Source organism: Lycium ferocissimum, chromosome 3, assembly GCF_029784015.1.
Source record: "Lycium ferocissimum isolate CSIRO_LF1 chromosome 3, AGI_CSIRO_Lferr_CH_V1, whole genome shotgun sequence".
Lineage (NCBI taxonomy): Eukaryota > Viridiplantae > Streptophyta > Magnoliopsida > Solanales > Solanaceae > Lycium > Lycium ferocissimum.
The window spans coordinates 6,636,048-6,656,581 of NC_081344.1; the positions used below are offsets into that span (position 1 = coordinate 6,636,048).

The window sequence follows — 20,534 nt, forward strand, 5'->3', positions numbered from 1 at the left end:
CTGTGATATATGAGCAGATAATTGTTGGTGATGTGATATACAGTGAAACAAATAGTGCAGTACTTAAAAGAGAGTGGGGTTTATTTATTTTTTTTATTCACAAGTTGTGCAACTAATAACATTACCGCCAAAGTAGAAGTGATATTTTTTTGCCTCAATTGATCTCGAGGCAAGAGTATGTTCCACTTCCTAAAGGAGAGGTTCACAAAAAGAAAGAGATAGTCCAAAGTTACTCTCATAGGTATGAAATGCACTTCAAGATAGATGCTTTAAAGATTGTTTCTCTGTGAACTTCAAATTTTGAAGAGTGAAATTCTAGATACCTATTGGAGGAGTCATGTTATGGAACCTTAGATAAGATATAACAATGGCCAAGAATTACTCCTCCCTGATGATAATGAGTAAAAAAAAATGGTTAGTGTATTTTATAACAAATGACATAGTCAACGGAAAAGGAGGGAATCTCCAAGTATCTCCATTTTTTGCTTTTACAAATAGATCAATACCTAAATGGCCTTTTAGGAAATTCGTTACAAGGGACATGAAGGAATTTGTAAATAATTGCACTTTTGGATTAATTATTAATGATAAAAATCTGAGATAGTTTGCTGGAATCATTACTGTAACCCAAAAAAAAGCGGGTTGTTCTCCTAAATTTTTCTTTTTTCTTGCATGTATCTATCAAGTAAAATTAATGTTTTGTCGGGATAAGCTAAACTAAATTCATAAATGTCAGGATAATATTATTTTTTGTTACTATTTTAAGTAAATTACTTCTTTTGTATTAAATAAATTCCTAATAGGTGCTAAAGTGAAGATCATACAAATTTAAATGGTCATCCGAGATGAACGTAAAGTTTGAAATCTCCTTACATATTAACCATCAAAATTTGATAACGTATTAGAAAAAGTATGGGTTAATATTATATAATTTTGTACTTAAGTTTATGTAATTTTATCTTAGAATGATACTTTGACCTTGATTTATGTTAAATCAATTGATGAAAGGTGCCTAATCTCATTTCCTAAATATGTAACATATGATCTTTAGCCTCATATTTTTTCTCTTATATCGTAAAGTCGATTCGAATTTCTTCTACTTTCAATTTAAATAATATGTAATGTTAAATTTGCCGCCGTCTTTCCGGAATTGAGGTGAGAGACACAAATTTTTTTGTTCTTCACTATCTTTACGGTTCTTCACTTTCGTCACCCTTGATAATTGAGGTACTTGAAAGCTCTAATAATGATAATTCAAGTAAGTTGGTCGATTTACTTGATCAACTATTATGATATTGACCCTTGGAGTATAAAAGATTGTGTTTTGTTTGAAGAAACGATTAGTAATGAAGCACTAGCAGCTACATGTACCATAGAAAATGTTAGTCTACAATAAGATTGATCCAAAAAAAAAAAAATGAGAATATAAAATCTGCAATATCTCACACATGGTTCATATATATTTGTTTCTATTATTTCTCTCCATTTTTTTTTCTTTGAAACGTTCCGCGCATCGCGCGGGTACGTATACTAGTGAGCTTAATGACGGGACAGAACATGAAAACAAAACGGAAAAAGGCCTAAAATACCCTTAAACTATTAACGTTCCACCTTTCCGCCCAAATACCCGTAAACTATGGGGTCAAAAATGCCCTTATTTTTACGGTCCACGTCTTATTTAAGAATCAATAATTATTTAACACGTGACATCACCTGATTGGCCTAATTTTGAATCCCACAATAAATTAAAAATAACCGCCCCCCCCCTCTCTCCTCCTACTACACTCGTCAGCCCACGCAACCCCGTTTGACCCAATTCTTCCTCCCAATCAACCCCCACCCTCCGCCTTCACCTTGCATACAATCTTTGAGGAGCTATGACAACCCCTATGAGAAAAATGTTTCCTGCGAGAGCGGATTGGGTCACAAGGAGACCGGGGGCGGGGGGGGGGGAACAGATGGGGCATACATACCTTGTCGTAAAAAAATCAGAAAAACTAGGATTTTGATGGATTTGAGGAATAAGATTCACATGCTGGTTTCTCATGAACATAAAGTACCCCCACCGGCAGCATGATCTATTTTCATTAAGGCTTAATGCATATGTAATCTTCTAATTTTTTATTTTTATTTTTATTTTGATATCTCAATTAAGTGTTATTCCTATTAAACCACCGAAACTTACGCCAAAGGTTTATCAAATCCAACTCACATAACATATATGTTGAGTTTCAATTTTTTTTTTTTTTAGCAAGACGCGAATGTCAATCACATCCTACATAAAATTCAACCAATTAAAACACACCACCCATTTTAATTAGACACATCAAATATTAAGTTTTGGTTTTGGTTTTGTTTTTTTAGTTTTCACTTTGGTTTCCAGTTTTGGTTTCTTATTTTTCAGTTTTTAATTTTCCAGTTTTAGTTTCCAGTTTTTAGTTTCCAATTTTGAGTTTTTTATTTTCTAGTTTTGCTTTCTTATTTTTCAGTTCTAGTTTCAAATTTTGATTTCAAATTTTCCAGTTTTGTTATTTGATTGGTTTAAGTGGTGGTTCTTCACTTGTATAACACAATAGCACACTTCTTCCATTTGATGTGTATAATTAAAATGAAATTAAATTTTTCACGTAGGATGGGATTGATATTCACACGTAAGGCTAAAAAAATAAGACTCACAATATACATGTTATGTAAGTTGGATTGTGTTTGATAGGCACACTCGGCAAGCTTTAAAATCAATAAGAATAACACTTAGTTAAGCCATTCGAAGGATAATTTCAAACCACCATATAAAATAAAGGGATAATTTCAATAATATACAATCCAGCATAAAATATTACATCCACATAGCCATATTTTTAATTTTCATCCATGTAGCCATTTTTTTGTGCAACAAACATTTATACATACGATATATAACATTATACACTTACTTTCAACCCAGTATAAAAGTATATAATAATGTATAAAAGGGCCATTTCGGATAATATTAGAAATGGCAAAAAGATTGTGTGTGCGCGGGGTGGGAGTGGTAGGAAAAGAGCTGACCTTGAAGTTGATGGTATGTGGCACGTCGGATAAGGCATCACCAGCTGCTTCAGAAAAGCAGGTGAGAAAAGGAAGAGTGGATTCAAGTGCTACAATATTATGGGCATGAGCATCTACTATTTCCACTGATTCTACTGCTTTTTTCAGCTCTGCAAATCTCTCCATTTTCTTCTTTCTTTTCGTCTTCACAAAATCAGCTAATACAGAGTCTATGTTTTGGACTTTACAGTTTGTTGTTTATAGAAGAAAATCTTGCCAAGTGGTTTCTGTATATAACTACACGCGCGTACTATTACATCCTATATTACTTGTCTGCTTTCGTCAACAAAAGTGTACTGTTATAACATTACCCCCAATAAATTATACTCTTATCGATATTAATTATTTTAAAAAATAATTAATGTTATTATCAAAATAGGAAAATTTTAATTAATTATATCTTGATTTTGTAAATAGACAAATATTTTGGAATGAATATTTTCAATAATCTGGACAACTAATATGGGATGGAGGAACGGAAGTACCTTTCTTTTGTCTTAATGTGCTTTGAATATCGCGCCATTAATTAATTTCCTCATAATGGTGATACGTGGGATTGACTATTTCCAAAATCATACATGGAACATGACTTATACCCATAAATTCTAGTAAAACTATCAAGAATATCTAGTCATATCAAATAAATATACTTGCTTATCCCAAGTCCCTGCTTATGAGATACAATATGAACCAAATACATATGATGAAAATATTTAAAATACACACTCTTAGGAAAAAATATATAAGAAAAATAATGTTATTGACTTATTTGACACCAGCGGGTGAAGTGGAAAATTCACCCAAATACACCACATATACGCAAAATACACCGCTTTTACTTAAAAATAAACTATAAATTATAATTTAAAAAATAATAATTACTAATGGTAAGCTTCTCACCGAAGATACTTATATTTTTAAGTTTGCCTAATAAAAATCCTGATTTTTCGTCTTCACACAAAATCAGCTACTACAGACTCAAAACTTTTGCACTTTAATAAGCATTAACTACACGCGCGCGTACTAGTATTACGTAGCTTTCTTTTTGTCTTAATGTGCTTTGAATGTCGCGCCATTAGTAATTTTCCTCATAATGAGTGATGACTATTAACCACGTGAGATTCACTATTTCCAAAAAGAAGAAAATATTTTAACATTTTAAATGTACGAATAATTTGTCAAATACTCTGTATGTTCATTTTAACTTGACCGGTACACTAAAAATAGTCGTTCGTCTTTACTTGTCTAATTTGAAAAACTAAAAAATTTATTATTTTATTCCCATTTTACCTTTATTGTTAATTATTGAGTTGGAAACTTTAAAGAATTATTAGTGGCTATACAACTTTTAAAATATATTAGATTGATTTCACTCATTAAATGACTTAGTAATAACTAGGAATGATATAGTAAAATTATCATCCTATTTATAGCTCTTTAAGAGATGTGTCAAGTCAATACATGATAAGTAAAAAAGGGACGGAGGGAGTACAACAATAGTTTTATGAGTTTTACTTTCTCTAGACGTGTGTAAAGAAGTTTTACATTAACGTTACGTATCAAATCTTAATAATCAAATAAATTATACTAATATTGCTAAAATAATCATGTTAATATATGTGACTATATCTATCATTTTTAAATTACCAAAAAATTATTATATCGCATATTGCTAAACAAGAAATTAGTACGAGTCAAAAAATGAATTAAAAAAATTACGTTAATATGGACAAAAATAAACATTAGTACTACGGTACCACTACCTAATAGATAATGAAAAGAAAGTGAAGGGAAAATCATCTTCACCCCTTATTTTGCTTTAAAGATAAAATTCCCCCTCAACTTTGAATAATAGACATTTTTTAAAAAAGAATGAAAAAAATCCTCCATTTATATATTGAAATAGAGGCATAGCATGAATGAGGAAACAAGAAATCAAAGTGGTGGTTAGGCGAAACTTTATTTATCGGAAGCGGAGTGTCAAAAATGAATTAAAAATGTTTGGATGTACGTTAGATAAAATGGAATGAAATAAACATTAGAGGACAACGAGTACACACTCCTATGGACGGTTTCGGGGAAGAGGTAATAAATAATAATGAAAAGAACCTTAGATGGAAGGACTCGGAAATAGAGGCTAGATGACATCTTCACCCCTCATTTGTTTTCTTTATATTTGTAGGTCGTGTACTTTGTTTATCTTATTTATCTATAGTAGTTAATGCTCCCTTTCGGGACTTTCTCGCTTTTGTTATTCCTTATTTTCATATTGTTTTTAGACATTTTTTGTCTTGTTTTCTTTATCTTTCGGAAATAGTAATGTTCTATTTCACCATTATTATTTTGTTATTGTTGTTGTTGTTGCTCCATTTATGTAATATAATTTTATATTATATATAATATTTATTTTATTAACCTAGGTATTTATAGATTCTTATTTAAGTTCATTAACATTATAGGTAGAATAATACTTTTATGAATATGTCACATAATCTAATGCTATTCTTTATGATTTTTATTTCAATATTATACGCATTAAGTATGTATATATGTATGTACATGCATTTATATTTAAGTTTCACTTCTTTCTTATTCTCTATTGTTTTGTCTATATAAATAAAAACAAGTTGGTTGTCAAAAAAGGATTACTTTTGAAATTTATTTACAATATAAATTAATAATTTTAGAAAACTTGTCTCTATTTTTTTTTTGTATTACCAAAGATTCAAATATATTTATAAAGTTATTATTACCTATTATTTTCACTTTTATGAATAGATAGTAGAATTTTGATTATTATTAATAAAATTAATTTTTTTATACTCAATTCGTATTTCTCACTTTCTTCTTCGCCCCGAATACAATATTTATTTGTGATACGAAATTTGTTACATAGATTTTTTTTTTTTTAAAGAATGATTTTAAAGAAGTAAAAAAAGAAGAAGAAAATTGATAATTTAAGGATAAAATAGGCATTTAAAAAAGTCAACTAGGATAAAGGGGGGAGAATGTCTATTGTTCATAGTTGAGGGGAGAGTTTGATTTTTAAAGCAAAGTTAAGGGGTGCAAATGATTTTCACTCTTTCCTTTTTACCGTGGCCACATGAGCATGAGCTTAATGATGGGACAGAACATGAAAACAAAACGGAAAAGGGCCTAAAATGCCCTTAAACTATTAGAATTGGTGTAAAATGCCCTTCATCCACCTTTCCGCCCCCAAATACCCCCGCCGTTAACCTATAGGGTCTAAAATGCCCTTATTTTTACGGTCCACATCTTATTTAAGAATCAATAATTATTTAACACATGACATTACCTGATTTGCCTAATTTTGAATCCCACAATAAATTAAAAATAACCCCCCCCCCCCCTCTCCCTTCACAGTCGCCAGCCCACGCAACCCCGTTTGACACAATTCTTCCTCCCAATGAACCCCCACCCTCCTTCTTCACCTTGCATACAATCTTTGAGGAGCCATGACAACCCCTATATATGAGAAAAATGTTTGCTGCGAGAGCGGATTGGGTCACAAGCAAGGGGTGTGTGTGTGTGTGTGGGGGGGGCGGGGGGGGGGGCGGGGGGAACAGATGGGGCATACATAGGTTGTCGTAAAAAATTGAGAAAAATTAGGATTTTGATGGATTTGAGGAATAAGATTCACATGCTGGTTTCTCATGAACATAAAATACCCCCACCGCCAGCATGATCTATTTTCATTAAGGAACAATGCATGTGTAATCTTCTAAACTTATCTCTTTTTTCTATTTTGATACATCAATTAAGTGTTGTTCCTATTAAACCACTGAACTTGGCCTTAAGTGTGTCTATCAAACACAATCCGACTCACATAACATATATGTTGAGTTTCAATTTTTTTTTTTTAGCCTTGCACGTGAATGTCAATCACATCCAACGTGAAAAATTCAACTAATTAAAACACACCACCCATTTTAATTAGACACATCAAATATTAAGTTTTGGTTTTGGTTTTGTTTTTTTAGTTTTCAGTTTGGTTTCCAGTTTTGGTTTCTTATTTTTTAGTTTTTAATTTTCCAGTTTTAGTTTCCAGTTTTTAGTTTCCAATTTTGGGTTTTTTATTTTCTAGTTTTGGTTTCTTATTTTTCAGTTTTAATTTTTATTTTGAGTTTTAGTTTCAAATTTTGATTTCAAATTTTCCAGTTTTGTTATTTGATTGGTTTAAGTGGTGGTTCTTCACTTGTATAACACAATAGCACATTTCTTCCATTTGATGTGTATAATTAAAATGGGTACGGTGATTTAATTAGTTGAATTTTTCACGTAGGATGGGATTGATATTCACACGTAAAGCTAAAAAAATAAGACTGGTTATGATTGGATATTTTGATGACACAATTGAGGTTCGGGGTTCAATCAATAAAAACAACACTTAGTTGATGTACCAAAATAAAAAAAAGGATCAAATTTAGGGGGCCGCAATATCAATAAGCCTTTCATTACTTAGTAGTACATTCTTCCATCAAATACAATATACATAAAAAGTTGAACCAAACTAATGCAAAAAAAAAAAAAAAAAAAAATTACATTAGTAGTATTCACGCACGAAATTCGTGCGTGAAAGATTGTGTTTGATAAAAATTTGCGTGAATGAGGCCTACATATTTTGTCAGATCTTTGTCTCTTCTTTGCTCTCTTTCCTTGCACCATCTTCAACCATTCCCTTCATTTTCTTCTTCTTATTAATTACTTTTCCTCCTCTTTTTTTTTTATTTTTTTTTTTTTTTTTTATGGTGAACAAATAAATGGGTCCTTTTTTTAAGTTGAGATCAAAAAGAATATTGAGAAACATATAGATTTTTTGACGGTGCACCTTTTATTCTTTTTTAATTCTTCTTTTTTTGTTTTGTTATTATTCTCAGATCTTGGATCTATCTAATACCGTTTGATTTATCTTTCTCTTGTTTCAATAGTTCATTTTGGGGTCCGGAACCAAAATGACTCGAAAAAAATCAAGTGAACCAAAATATCCCAACAAAAAAAAAAAAAAAAAAAAAAAGATTTTTTTTTTTTTATATTGTATAGATTTTTTAAATGATCAAGAAAAAAAATTTGGTAAACTTTTTTTTTTTTTTTTTTGAAAAAAAAAACTTAGGTTTTTTTCATACTTTGACCAACGAATGCAAGACTAAGCCTTTCATTAATTAGTAGTACATTCTTCCATCAAATACATCATAATTTTTCTTTTTCTTTTTCTTTTTTGAAATTTCCTACTCATTATTCGCTTCAGGGTCCACAAGAAGAGCTATGTCGTAACGTTGTTTTATAGGAATTTGGTCTTTCTTTAATTGAATGATATTTTTTTCTACGTACAATAATGTAGGCTACATCAAGGATACATAGACGTTCGGATTGTCATTTTAGGGTTGAAAAGGTCATAGTTAAGTTTTAAGGCTTTGATTTAAGCGTGTTATTTTTTAATCAAGACATAACTTTATTTTGAATATAAATCTATAAAAAATATTAATGGACAAAACTTTTTGATTTGTTTTCTCAACCCCAACTCCATAATCCACTCCATATAAAATATCGACGCTTTGCCAGCTTTGCCCAGTTAAAGGTAAAAAACACTAAAGTATAAGAAATTATAATCTATATACAATGTGATAAGAATATTATTAACCCAATTAAAGATAATTAAGTATAAGAAATTATAATTTTTTTCTTGATTCAAATATAACAAGAATTTTCATTGCATCCATCTGACATATTTAGAAATAAATTTTTTGTGAAATATGAAGCAAAGAAAGCTGGTGTTGACTTATAGGGTGTGGGTGGGGTTGATTGGGAGGACGAAGACTAAAAATAGAAGAGAGAGGAGAAGTGGGTCAAACTGTTATTTTTGGTTTTTTTAATTTATTGTGGGATCCAAAAGAGCTTGTCGTAACGTTGTTTTATAAGGAATTTGGTCCTTTATCAGATGAAATCATAGTTAAATTTTAACTGTCATACCTGATTTTAATGATTAAATAATTATTGATTTTTATAAATTAGATGTGATAAGAATTTTTGCCCAATTAAAGATAATTAAGTATAAGAAATTATAATTTATTCAAATATAACAAGAATTTTCATTGCATCCATCTGACATATTTAGAAATAATTTTTTTGTGAAATATGAAGCAAAGAAAGCTGGTGTTGACTTATAGGGTGTGTGTGAGGGTTAATTGGGAGGACGAAGACTAAAAATAGAAGAGAGAGGAGAAGTGGGTCAAAGGTTTTTTTAATTTATTGTGGGATCCAAAATTAAGGTAATGTCACGTGCTAAATAATTATTGATTTTTTAAATTAGATGTGGACGGTAAAAAATAAGGGCATTTAATAGTTTAAGAGTATTTTAGGCCCTTTTCTGAAAACAAAATTACTGCTTTGAATCAAATAAGTAAAAGTTATTTTTAAGTTGGTTTTATCTATTTTTAAGCTAATCCAAACACCTCACAGACGCACTAGCTTTATTTATCTTTTATTGGATTCTGAATCCAAATTTTCTATTCTAATCACAAGCCTTGTTTCATTAAAAATGGGGAAAATGGACCACCTTTTGATCGGCTATCTAACATTGGGTCACAAATTGAAATGAAGTTGAAAAATAGTTAATCTAGAGCTAGACGTTTTTGCCTTATATTCTTAGTTTGAAAGCGGTATAGCATCATTTATCACCTTCAGTCGCTTTTTACTTAAAGTTTGAACTGCACAGTTTAAATTTCAGAAATTTTTCATAATCATATTTTTAACTTTAAACATCTTTTAAAAAACGTTTTCTGTCTTTTGGCTAGGTATTTTAATCCAAATTTATTTCTTTATTTAAAAGTGGCTAAAGTCTGGATTGTTTTGAGACGTGGCTAAATGTTAACTAGCATGTTTTCCCTTATCGCTTATGAATCAAAAATAATTACTGCATTTGCACGTATATAATTATAACCGCACGAATTATTGTTATGACACTTTGAAAGTTGCGATGTAGAGGTTTTAGCCTCTTTTAACAACTAGTGGAGGCTAAGACTAGTTTGAGTGATACAATTAAAATTGAAGAATTTTTTTTTTCCATAGACCTAATAGTTTAATCTAAAAATGATTGAATATCGATTAATGATTTCTCAATCCCACAATTTTTCGTATTTTTACGAAACTAAGCATATTGCCTACATTTTGGTAACTGTATATGTACTTTCAGTTAAAATTGACGCTCTAAAATTAACTTGAAAGTCTCCATATATAGGTCCTTGTACAAAAACCACTTTATAGATGGTTATGCAGAAAAATGAATTGATTTTGCACAGTCTCTTGATTGCAACACGTGGAAATATGTTTAGGTTAAGGTAAGTTTGTTTTTCTAACACCTGTTACCAATTGTATGCCAAAATCATTTTTCTCCTCTTTACATCAATAGCGATCTTGTTACAACCTATCTTAAAATTTCAATTTTTCCCTTTTTGTTTTATAGAAGTAGTGGAATATAGGTTAGGTAGGGTAAAAACTATTACCACGCACATAGGAAGAGATAGGAAAGGCAGGCTTAGCTTAACCCTTCCTATAAATTGAAAAATGAAAATCACCTAGAAGTTGCACCAAGACTTAGCCTATCAAATAGATATTACAATCACATAGTATTATTTTTTATTCTTTATGACATTTTGACTTGGTGTGCTCCTTAAGGCTTAATCAATAAATTTTCAAATATCTTTAGTTGAGGCCTATCTTTACTTCTTGGAGCATATAGGCTTAACCACATCATAATTCACGATTATGCAAATTAAACTTAACGATGATAATGTCATAAAAAGAATTTAGTTCCAGAAATACATATATTAAGAGGAACATTGAAAAAGAAAACCGAGAACAAGGAGAAACATTTTGCACTCATATACTGCTTCAACAATATTCTCATAACGATGACAATGTCATGATTATTTCGGTCAGATGTTATCTGTCAATTGTTCCTCATCGGTTAAAGAAAGAAATATTAATGGGTTTATAAGCTAAACAAGCTCTCCCACGTATCAGATTAGTCTTTTGGATTGGGCTCTCCTATTTGGTCTATAACACGCTAAGGATGAAGAGAAAGGTTTTCCAATGTCAGATTAAACTTTTGTGTCATAGAAGATCATTTCCTTCTCAAGAAACTATTGAATGTTCAATATTTTGCAACTCACATTTCTAATATGGGTAATTCCAAAAACTCAGAATTTGATCCCACCAAAAGGATGTAGAACATATTAGAGATGATTAAGCTCTCATGAACCTCTACTGAAAAGAAACATAATTAAAAGTTAAACACAAGGTGAGGAGCTAAAATTACTCATGTCTTTTAATAAAACAAGTGCATAATTAGATGAAGCAAAAGACAAATGACTGAAAAATTTATTCAAATGTGGTAATTAAACAATATTATAGACCATCCTGATCTCACAGACACACATGATCAACCTAAAACTTGTACATAACCTCGCCAAATGGGTCCCCTTCACATTCACAGTAGGCTTTGATCTCATCCTGCAAGAGAGCTAATCATCCTTAGCAAAATTGCTAATCGAAAAATGCAAATACGTAGAAAGTTTCGCTGGTACCCTATTTTGGACACTGCTATTTAATCTCTACCGACTTTTTAAATTCTTTTGCACGTCTACCCACTTTGGAATAAGTTCATACATGCAGTGTCTAATAAAGTTACATCCACTTGAACTTAAGCCATATGAAACTTTGTCTGAAGTTGTTCCTAAGTGGTAGACTTACAAAATTTTACTCGATGTGGGTATAACTTAAATGGTGGTCTCGAAATTGGGTATCGTGCACTTGCGCCAATACTTAGATTGGAAGGAAAAAGATTTAAAGCATGACAGATTACCATAGTAAGAAGATGTGATCTTATCCATTTTGCTATTCCTTATTGTTAGAGATAGATTTGCTTGAAGTTAGCAAAGGAACAAAGTTCTTAGCTATGCTTACTTTTAGCAATTTTGTGATCATATCAAATTATGCACCCAAAAGAGGAGGAAATGTGGCAGACATATCCATGACATGCAGAAAAAAGACGCATAATTTGAGAACTTACCCCGCAAATTCCTCTTCTGGATTTCAAAAAGTTTTCACCCAGCGTTTCTAAAAACCATTCATCTGAAAATATATGTATTATAGAGCAACTAAGAGATGAAGGCAATCTTGTATCCTCATTGTCATCGTTGTAATCAAAGATATTATAGTCTGTTGGCTCTGTTACACAAACGAAAATAACTGGAATGTCAGATAACAATGCAGGAAATCTCACCTCAGCCACAGAATTAAAGTTATCGGTTTCGCATTTCAGATGCCTCAATAAGGTAACAGAATCCCTTGTCATTATTTTTCTTCTTCCTTTTCTCCTGAGTTTATTATAAGGCTTAATCCTCTATGCTATAGATGAAAGTAATTTTAATACTAAACAAACCTGTTTTGGGTGTGATGCACAGTATCATACACTGGCGCCTAACATCAGCGCAAAATAATTATAAATAACAGTTAAATAAAGAGGTCATTCTCATTTTCCCTGCGTCCTATCATGAACTATCAGCAGCAGAAAATAATGTGCATTTAAGCATAAAGGTGGAGGAAAAAAACTTTAAAAAGCTAATAGATGTTTAGAATAATAGTAGAAACATAGCAGCTAAAAGATCATCTAACGTACCTACTGGATCTGGAATTTTTAAATTATGCCGCAAGCCATCTAGCCCTGCAACTATTAAAGAAGCAAGACCCAAGGGTGGGTTTGCACATCCATCAAATGTTCTCAATTCAAAATTGGTTACAACACCATCTGTACCAGGAGGGCTACAGGTTCTCATTGTTAACTCTTTGGTTTCTGGCCCCCAGCAGAGAAATAGTCCATTCCATGCCTTATTTTCAAAGCGCTCATAACTGCATGCAAAAAATAAAAGTTAAACTTTGAATAAACAGAACATTATCTACAAAAGGTAGCTTTTGCTTGAACCCTTTAAGGAAATAATAGCATAATATACAAAAAGAATCTGAAAAAGACTATTCGGCATGGTGCCCTTACTAAGGAAGTAGGACACTGAGATTGATAGAAGATCTCTTACCTATTAGGAAGTGGGCAAGTAAATACACATATGGAGCGAACATGACCTAACACGCCAGCCATGAATGATTCTCCAAACTTGGACATCCCATACCGATTATAATCACCAGATGCCGTAAAAACATTTTCTCCATTCTTGGACAAACTGATGTGCACATGTGATCCACTGCCAGCGTCATGTGCACTTAGTTCATCTCTATAACTTCCATCTGGAGAATACCTAGAAAAAAAATGAACAAAAGGTCATTTATGGAGAGGATTAGGTCCCTGACAATAACTCATGCACAGAAATTTTAAGACTTAAGGTTTCTTTCCTAAAAAATAAAAATAAAAATAAAAATAGAGATAGGAGCCTGACAGCAATCTCCGAAAGAAAACGTGCATTGCGATTGAGAAATTACTTCACAAGTAAGTTTATCATCAGAAGTAAATTTAGCAAATAGTGCAAAAGGAACATCACTTATATTTCTTGATTCTGCACCAACGACACTACACTGGGTCACCACATTTTCATCAAGTCAATGAAGTAAAAGAAACAACAATTCAACTATAACTTGAGCTCAAACTACATGAATATTACAGAATGTACGATCGAAGTAAGAAATGGTCTAGGTATAAGATGAATAAGTTATGCTTCATATTCATGTTTCAAAAGGAAAGATAGGTATTAATAAACAGAAATTAGAGAATGCAGAAAGGACAACAAATCTTCTGTGGCACTCTAAAGGAAGCAAAAGCATATCCAGATCAACAAGTAAAATGGAAAATTGCAGAAAATATATGGAGGGGGAATCTGCTACTTACTTTGGAATAAAAGTTGCCACCAGCCCATGTTTCCTTGCAATTCCTTTAATGATTTCATGTGTATAAACTAAGTTGTTAGCTTGTGTAAGAGCATCGGTGTATCCCATGACAATTTCAAACTGACCTTTCCCAGCTTCTGAATGTACCTGTAAATTTGAAGGCAACAACATCAAAGGAAGCTGCCTTTGTTGAATTGTAAAATAGGAGATAATAAAATATACTAATGGCTATGTATGTCTAATTTCTAGGTAAAAGGGCAAAAAATGAGCAGTTTATATTTTTGGACAACGTAATGCCATGGTTCAATTATTTCTGTGGAACTATGAATAGGAACATACTTAATATATCAGTGGAACTATGAATAGGAACATACTTAAATCATTTAATTCTTTTTCCTTCTATTCCTTCTCTTTTCTCTTTCCCTTTTTCTTAAAACTTTTCCCCTTAGATCTGGGGCTAGGATTAGAGGTGGTTGATGTTGTTCATGAAGTAATGATCCATGTAAACCATGACAGAAAGCGAACATGTCATCGTGTTAGATATAGACTATCCATGCTCATTGGTAGATAAACAAAGAGATACCAACACTTTCCTTTCACCTCTTCTTCTCGGGGAAAGGTGATCTATCAGAAGTAATTCTTAGTATATGAAAGGTGAATGGAAAAGATAAATGACTTCTTAAAGTTAAAAAATTAGTTTAAGTGATTGAGGAGACTCTCATCACTTTACTAACAATAAAGACAATTCAAAGACCAAAAAACATATTGAGAGCATTAACAAGAGTAAGATAAAAAAAAATGTTTTCATGATTAATACAATCATATGCTGCTTATTTTTCTGAAAATGTTCATTTTATAAACGAAAATAAGTTGTTACATACTTCAATTAACTAATACAGAAAAAGTGAAGCAAGTTTTTTCCTCATCTTTAACATTGCTTAGTCATATATGTCCCGCAAAGCAAGAATTATTTGGTAAAATCCCTCATACTTACTGCAATCTTGAGATTAAATCTTTACTTAAAGTAAGAATAGTTTTAGAAGCACAGGTAATAGTAGTATGAATGTTGCATGAGTTCCTTGGTTGGGCTATACAAAGAAATAGGCGTCAAGCATTTCCCTGGAACTAAAAGAGCAAATGCATGCTAAAATCTCCCAGTAGCTGCAGTACTGGCAACCAATTAAGAAACATCAGATTTCCAAGTAAATACTCAAGGAAATGGAATCTTACCTGTTCAACTGTCATATTCAAGGACTGCAGACAAGCAACAATCTCGTCAAGTACTGAGGACGCAGCATCAATTGCTGCTGTAGAGCAGTAAGGGGTCCTGTCCAATGGTCGCAGTTCTTCTTTGCCATCCCTGTGTAGTTTTAGTTATATATCGTTGGTATAACAAATTACAGATGAGGAACTCCAAATACAAATTATTATCGGAAACTTTCTTGACATACTTTAATATGGTCTTCATAATGTAAAATTCAACTTCAACGCCTACCGTCATGACCTGAACAAGTAGATACATGTTAGAACAATAAGTTTTCAACTCTTGGGCAAAAGATGTTAAAACATACCAAGCCATAGTCATCTTCTATAATTTTAGAGTATCTGCGAAGCACATCTCTTGGACAATATTGCCATGCTCTACCAGGTTCAGTTAACATGTCAGCCAAAACCATTTCTTGGTGCTTTGCCCTGGATCAAAAGGTGCACATAAACATGATTAAATGTTTCTGCTCGGGAAACAACAAAACAAGACCAAGTCGCAGAGAAACTCCATAATTCAATTGAATGGCTGCCACGCCAAGTTCCATTTGTTTATCACATACGAGTTAGAACACAGAAGAAGATACAGATCAGCATGTTTATTTTAGACAACTCAACTACAGAAAAGTTTGATATTCTGTCTTTTTCCTACACGTTCTCAAAGTGTATCACAGGACATTTTTTATAAAGTAATAAAGTTTTATTAAATGAAGGGCAAAACACGCCTGTATAAAGTAAGTATGCCAAAAAGTAGAAAACCTACAAGAGTATGTCACATGACTCATTAAAGAGCTGTATCAGTTTTCCTTAATTTAAAAGACAGGTCTTCCATCATTGAGTTGGATGGAATGTATACCACATAAATTGGAAGGAATAAACTGGGGAGGCAGCGGAGCTAGTGATAATGAAACCTTGATCGACTGAAAACAAGTACAGTCTAACAGAACTGGCTTAAAGTTTCAAGACCTAGAAGTTGAGAACACTGAAAATTCGGAAAAAAGGAGAAATTGTTGGGGTGAATGACATTCAAATTTGCTCTTGATAATTCTTTATTTGTCCCCTTTTACTTTATCCACATGATTTCAGTACTATATTAAAAAATATTATGAAGGAGAGCCTTGGAGCAATGGTAAAGTTGTCTCTGTGTGTCCTACAGCTCACGGGTTCGAGCCGTGGAGTCAGCCACTGACGCTTGCATTGTCGGAGGAAATTATAAAGACAACCTACAGCATACATAAGCTAAAAACAATGGAGTATATTGAGCATTAATGCATAGGTTGCCAAGCAGTACCATGGGACTCTGCGTTTGGTTGATAAATCTGGAACAGTTCTGACCTCACCCGAAGGGGGAAGCCATGTATCATCTGCGACATCATCACATATTGAAGTGAATCCCATACATTCAACAGTTAAGCCCAAACCATGTTTTTTCACAGAACTATAGAACCGCTGTTGTGGAATAACCTGTACGTGATGCACAAGAAATTAACAAATTCAATCCACTTTGATAGATCAGGGAAACACCATTTAATGTCCAACATCATGTAGTGAAGGTAATAAAAAATCCTGAAAAATATAGCAACGAATGGCTGCTATGACGTGAATAAAACATCATATACAATTGCCAATGTTTGGTATCCGAAATATCCAATAGCATTACTTGTGTCAATTGCAAATTCAAAATAAGCAGCAGTGCCTTCCGAGAAGAAATGTTCAAATAATGTAATAGTAACTCTACAAATCACCACAGGAAACAAGAATACATTCACACAAATATTGAAATAATCCATTAGGGTCTTCTTTGAATGAACTTTCCAATCATATATCAAAATTTATAAAGAGAAGCAGACACCAAGCTATCCAGAGTTCCGGACTACGTAATTGCAGGACGACACCCTCTATTTGTAGAGAGTGGAAAAAATATCAGGGAGCTTGTTGAGTAAAAAATATGATATAGCTGAATGTTGACGTTTCAGAGAATCAATTTCTCAAGTTTCACCAAAAAAAATGGATCTTTAATAAAACAGGCGTCAATTTCCTAGTTGTGTAGTAATTTGTGTTTTGAAAATTCACAGTGACAACCTTTGACCTGTTTCTTGTTGTTCACATTAAAAATTCTCTAAGCAGTATGTCTGAGAGCTTCTCTATTTCTTGAAGGAGCTGCCACTGGCATGAGAACAGTAGTAGGAGATACAAAGGAGTTACAATAGCCGTGGGTTTACACCAGCAGTCGACATTGAGCCTGTACTTGTTTACCCTAGTTTAGAATGAGCTAATCAACACAGTATATGATAGGATCCATGGTGTATGCTACTTGCTGACAATATTATGCTAATTGTTGAAACAAGCAGAGGTGTTAACAAAAGCTTGAATTATGGAGAAGCACTCTAGAAAGTAAGGGTTTTAGAATAGGTAGAAGTAAGATTGAATATATGCATTGTAAGTTTGGTGAGTATAAAAAGAGTGAAGTTGAAGTGAGATTAATTCGGATTGTGGTGCCTAAATGCAAAAAATTAGATATCTAGGCTCGTTGTTCGAGGATAATGGAATGATAATAAAGATGTTACATATAGAATCGAAATCAAATTTTTGAAATACAGAAGAGCTATCGGGGTGTTATGTTGTAGAAGGATGCCTACCAATATGAAAGGTAAGTTCCATATAACAGTTATAAGACGAGCAAGGTCATATGGAAGGTAATGTTGAGCTGCTAAAGTCCAACATATCCACAACATGAGTGCCGTGGAAATATGCTGAGTATGTATGTTTGGTCATACAAGATTAGATAAAATTAAAAGTGACCACATTCGCCAATGAATATGGGTTACTACTTAAAAGATATGGTAACTAACATCAGCGTATGCAAGTTAAATCTTTTGTCAAATGTATAGGTCCTTTGACGTGATGCAAGGATATGGTACTCTTAAGCTAATTTCCCAATAAAGGCTTCTTTTTGGTGTTGATAGACTTAACTAAAATACTTCAGATTCCTTGTCAAACTGAACAAAGATTTGTGCTGTCAGACTCATTTGAATATCATTAAATAATTCGTAATCATAAAACATAAGATACAACTTACACGACATCTATGCTGTCCAGAGAAATCTATCCACATAACGCGGACAAGTGTAACATCCGTCAGGAAGTCGTTCTGTTCCTTTTGGAAGGAAGTTGATAAATGATGAGGTTCTACATCAGAATATCTTGAAGAAACATCAAGTTTGTAGAACTGCTTTGCAGTTTCTGCAAAAATATCTTTAACCACTGCAAGAGCTTCTGGAATTGAAAGGTCACCATCAATACATGCATCACGCAGAACAGAGAATACCACTTCACGTGCTATCTGTGCACCTGCATGAGAAATGATCCAGATTGTACCAATTAAATTTTGAAAGAAGATACAAGCTGAGTACCTCACTTAGCTACGTATCTTGAGGTGCATATTGTTGGTTGGCAAATTCAAGTTTGTACGCCGTATGAATTCAGTTAGGAGCAAGGAGATGGACATGTAGAAAAGATATTTTGTTTGTTTATATCTCTATACAAGAACAACAAAATATAACGTATTTGTGCCAAATTCTGAAAAATAATTGTGTTGCAGACATTTTTTTAAACATTATCTGTCATCAAAAGTCTGTATACATAATTTACCTTAGGATTAGATTCTTGGTATATCTTTCTTCCTTCTATAATGTTCTTACTCAATAAAAAAATCTTACCCCGAGTTTGACCTTACATCGTAAAAGAAAAAAAAATTAACATATCCTAGCGAGTATAGATATTCAGGATAAGCAAAGGACACACATGTTGGGCAATTAAACATCAGACAAAGGTGTGGAAGTCAAATGGTATCAAACATGTATTCTCTACTGTCCAAACGCCATCTAGAGTGATGCAGCAAGCTGACAAAGTGTGGACAAGACGTGACATTCTGGTAGTGTTTGTACTTCTTAGCAAGACAAATTTATAATAGGTATTTCAGATAGGCTGAATCAAAACGCTTTATTATCTTTCCAAAAAGCAATAGGTACAAAAGCTTGTCATGCCATGCACCAAAGATACAAGATAAGAACAATTCAGGCCAGACCTAGATAAAAGCTTTCAGCAAATGCGAAGCCATCTGTGCTGAACATAACCTGTTAATATCCAAACATTAGATAGGAAAATGTCCACTCTTTAAATGATGCAGTTGCGAAGGTTCTGAAAGAGTAGTCAACAAAGAATATGGCACTCTGCAGCGTCAATTCGAAATGTACTTCGTTAAATATTTCGAACAAGGTCTGGTAATATTTGGATGTATCTTTAAGAATATGAACAACCTTATTCACTGGGGCAATATCCATGAGTTCTTTCACTGAGGATATCATCCCATGATAGCGAAGTTTGGGAATTGCTAACCCAAAATCAAGATAGACCTGTAATAACAGAGAGTGGCCCTGTTAGGGAGACACAAGGTAAAAACAGCAGGTAATACAGAATAGCTAGCAGAAGCTGTGTCATAACATCAGTCCTACATGTTAATAGTTTCAGATAAAGATCTTACTTGAGGGTACACAGAAGCCAGATATGAAGCTTCCTTTGAGAACGGGTAGGACACGTGCAAAAGCACTAACCGGTTCTTAGTGAATCTCTTATCCTCAAGAAGATTTCGAAGATTAAGGGGATTCGCTAGCCTCAGATCCAGATCCTTTTCTCCAAAACTGAAATCAAAACTTAAAACAAAGTCACCTTTAAGGAACGGAAGATTTTAGCAATAAAGGAAAAACAAATTGCATATATGATATATCTTTCATTTACTTTTAATTTTAAATAAGAAAAATAACATGCAACTCAAAGAATGTTGATTTGATAAAAAAATTAGAGAAGCTAGAAAGACCAGGAGGTCAAGCTATCTACTTCAAAACATTTCTTTAGTTACCCTGTGTCTATCTGCATTGGCAAGTCATAACTTTGAGCCACCACCAAAGCATGCATGAAGATATAATCAAGGAAACTCTTGTTTGAGATTCGGACTGCATTCCCGCCTGGAAAGGAAGAAACTTATAATTACCTGCTCAATCATAATGCACTACAGCCCCAAGTCTTGCAACACTCACCAGATAAAACTTCACGCAGGCCTTCTTCAGCTTCCTTTACAGTGACTTCTGTATTAATTGCAAGGCCAGTGCGGTATGCAACTATACTTTTAAAGGCAATAACTTTATCAGCTTCTGTATTTAACGATCAGGAAAAACCTCAGGAACATGACTCGTTATGATCTAGTAAAAATGCTT

General features: G+C 32.8%; 1 protein-coding gene across 3 annotated transcripts; it reads right to left on the reverse strand.

The window, feature by feature from the left end:
- Positions 1–11,405: 11,405 nt before the first annotated feature.
- On the reverse strand, positions 11,406–20,500 carry LOC132049485 (protein fluG-like). 3 transcript variants are annotated; one of them, XM_059440316.1, is made up of 16 exons: positions 20,358–20,500; positions 20,180–20,285; positions 19,805–19,973; positions 19,581–19,676; positions 19,349–19,397; positions 18,341–18,612; positions 16,553–16,725; positions 15,570–15,690; positions 15,450–15,502; positions 15,229–15,358; positions 14,124–14,145; positions 14,000–14,042; positions 13,197–13,415; positions 12,785–13,014; positions 12,176–12,333; positions 11,406–11,616 (listed from the first exon to the last, which is right to left on the reverse strand). In XM_059440316.1, exons 2-16 carry the CDS (start codon positions 20,233–20,235, stop codon positions 11,551–11,553), a joined length of 1,857 nt encoding a protein of 618 aa, XP_059296299.1. In that variant the 5' UTR covers positions 20,236–20,285; positions 20,358–20,500; the 3' UTR covers positions 11,406–11,550. The 3 variants fall into 3 exon arrangements, with proteins under 3 accessions (XP_059296299.1, XP_059296298.1, XP_059296297.1); XM_059440315.1 differs by having other exon boundaries at positions 14,000–14,145; positions 19,805–19,961; XM_059440314.1 differs by having other exon boundaries at positions 14,000–14,145.
- Positions 20,501–20,534: the final 34 nt, after the last annotated feature.

Excerpts from the sequence above, each read along its gene's own strand:
- LOC132049485 (XM_059440314.1), bottom strand. The coding sequence starts at position 20,235 with ATGCATGCTTTGGTGGTGGCTCAAAGTTATGACTTGCCAATGCAGATA. Across the intron at positions 16,726-18,340 it reads CTGGACAGCATAGATGTCGT|GTTATTCCACAACAGCGGTT; the intron begins GTAAGTTGTATC and ends CATCACGTACAG. Across the intron at positions 12,334-12,784 it reads AAAAATTCCAGATCCAGTAG|AGCCAACAGACTATAATATC; the intron begins GTACGTTAGATG and ends TTTGTGTAACAG.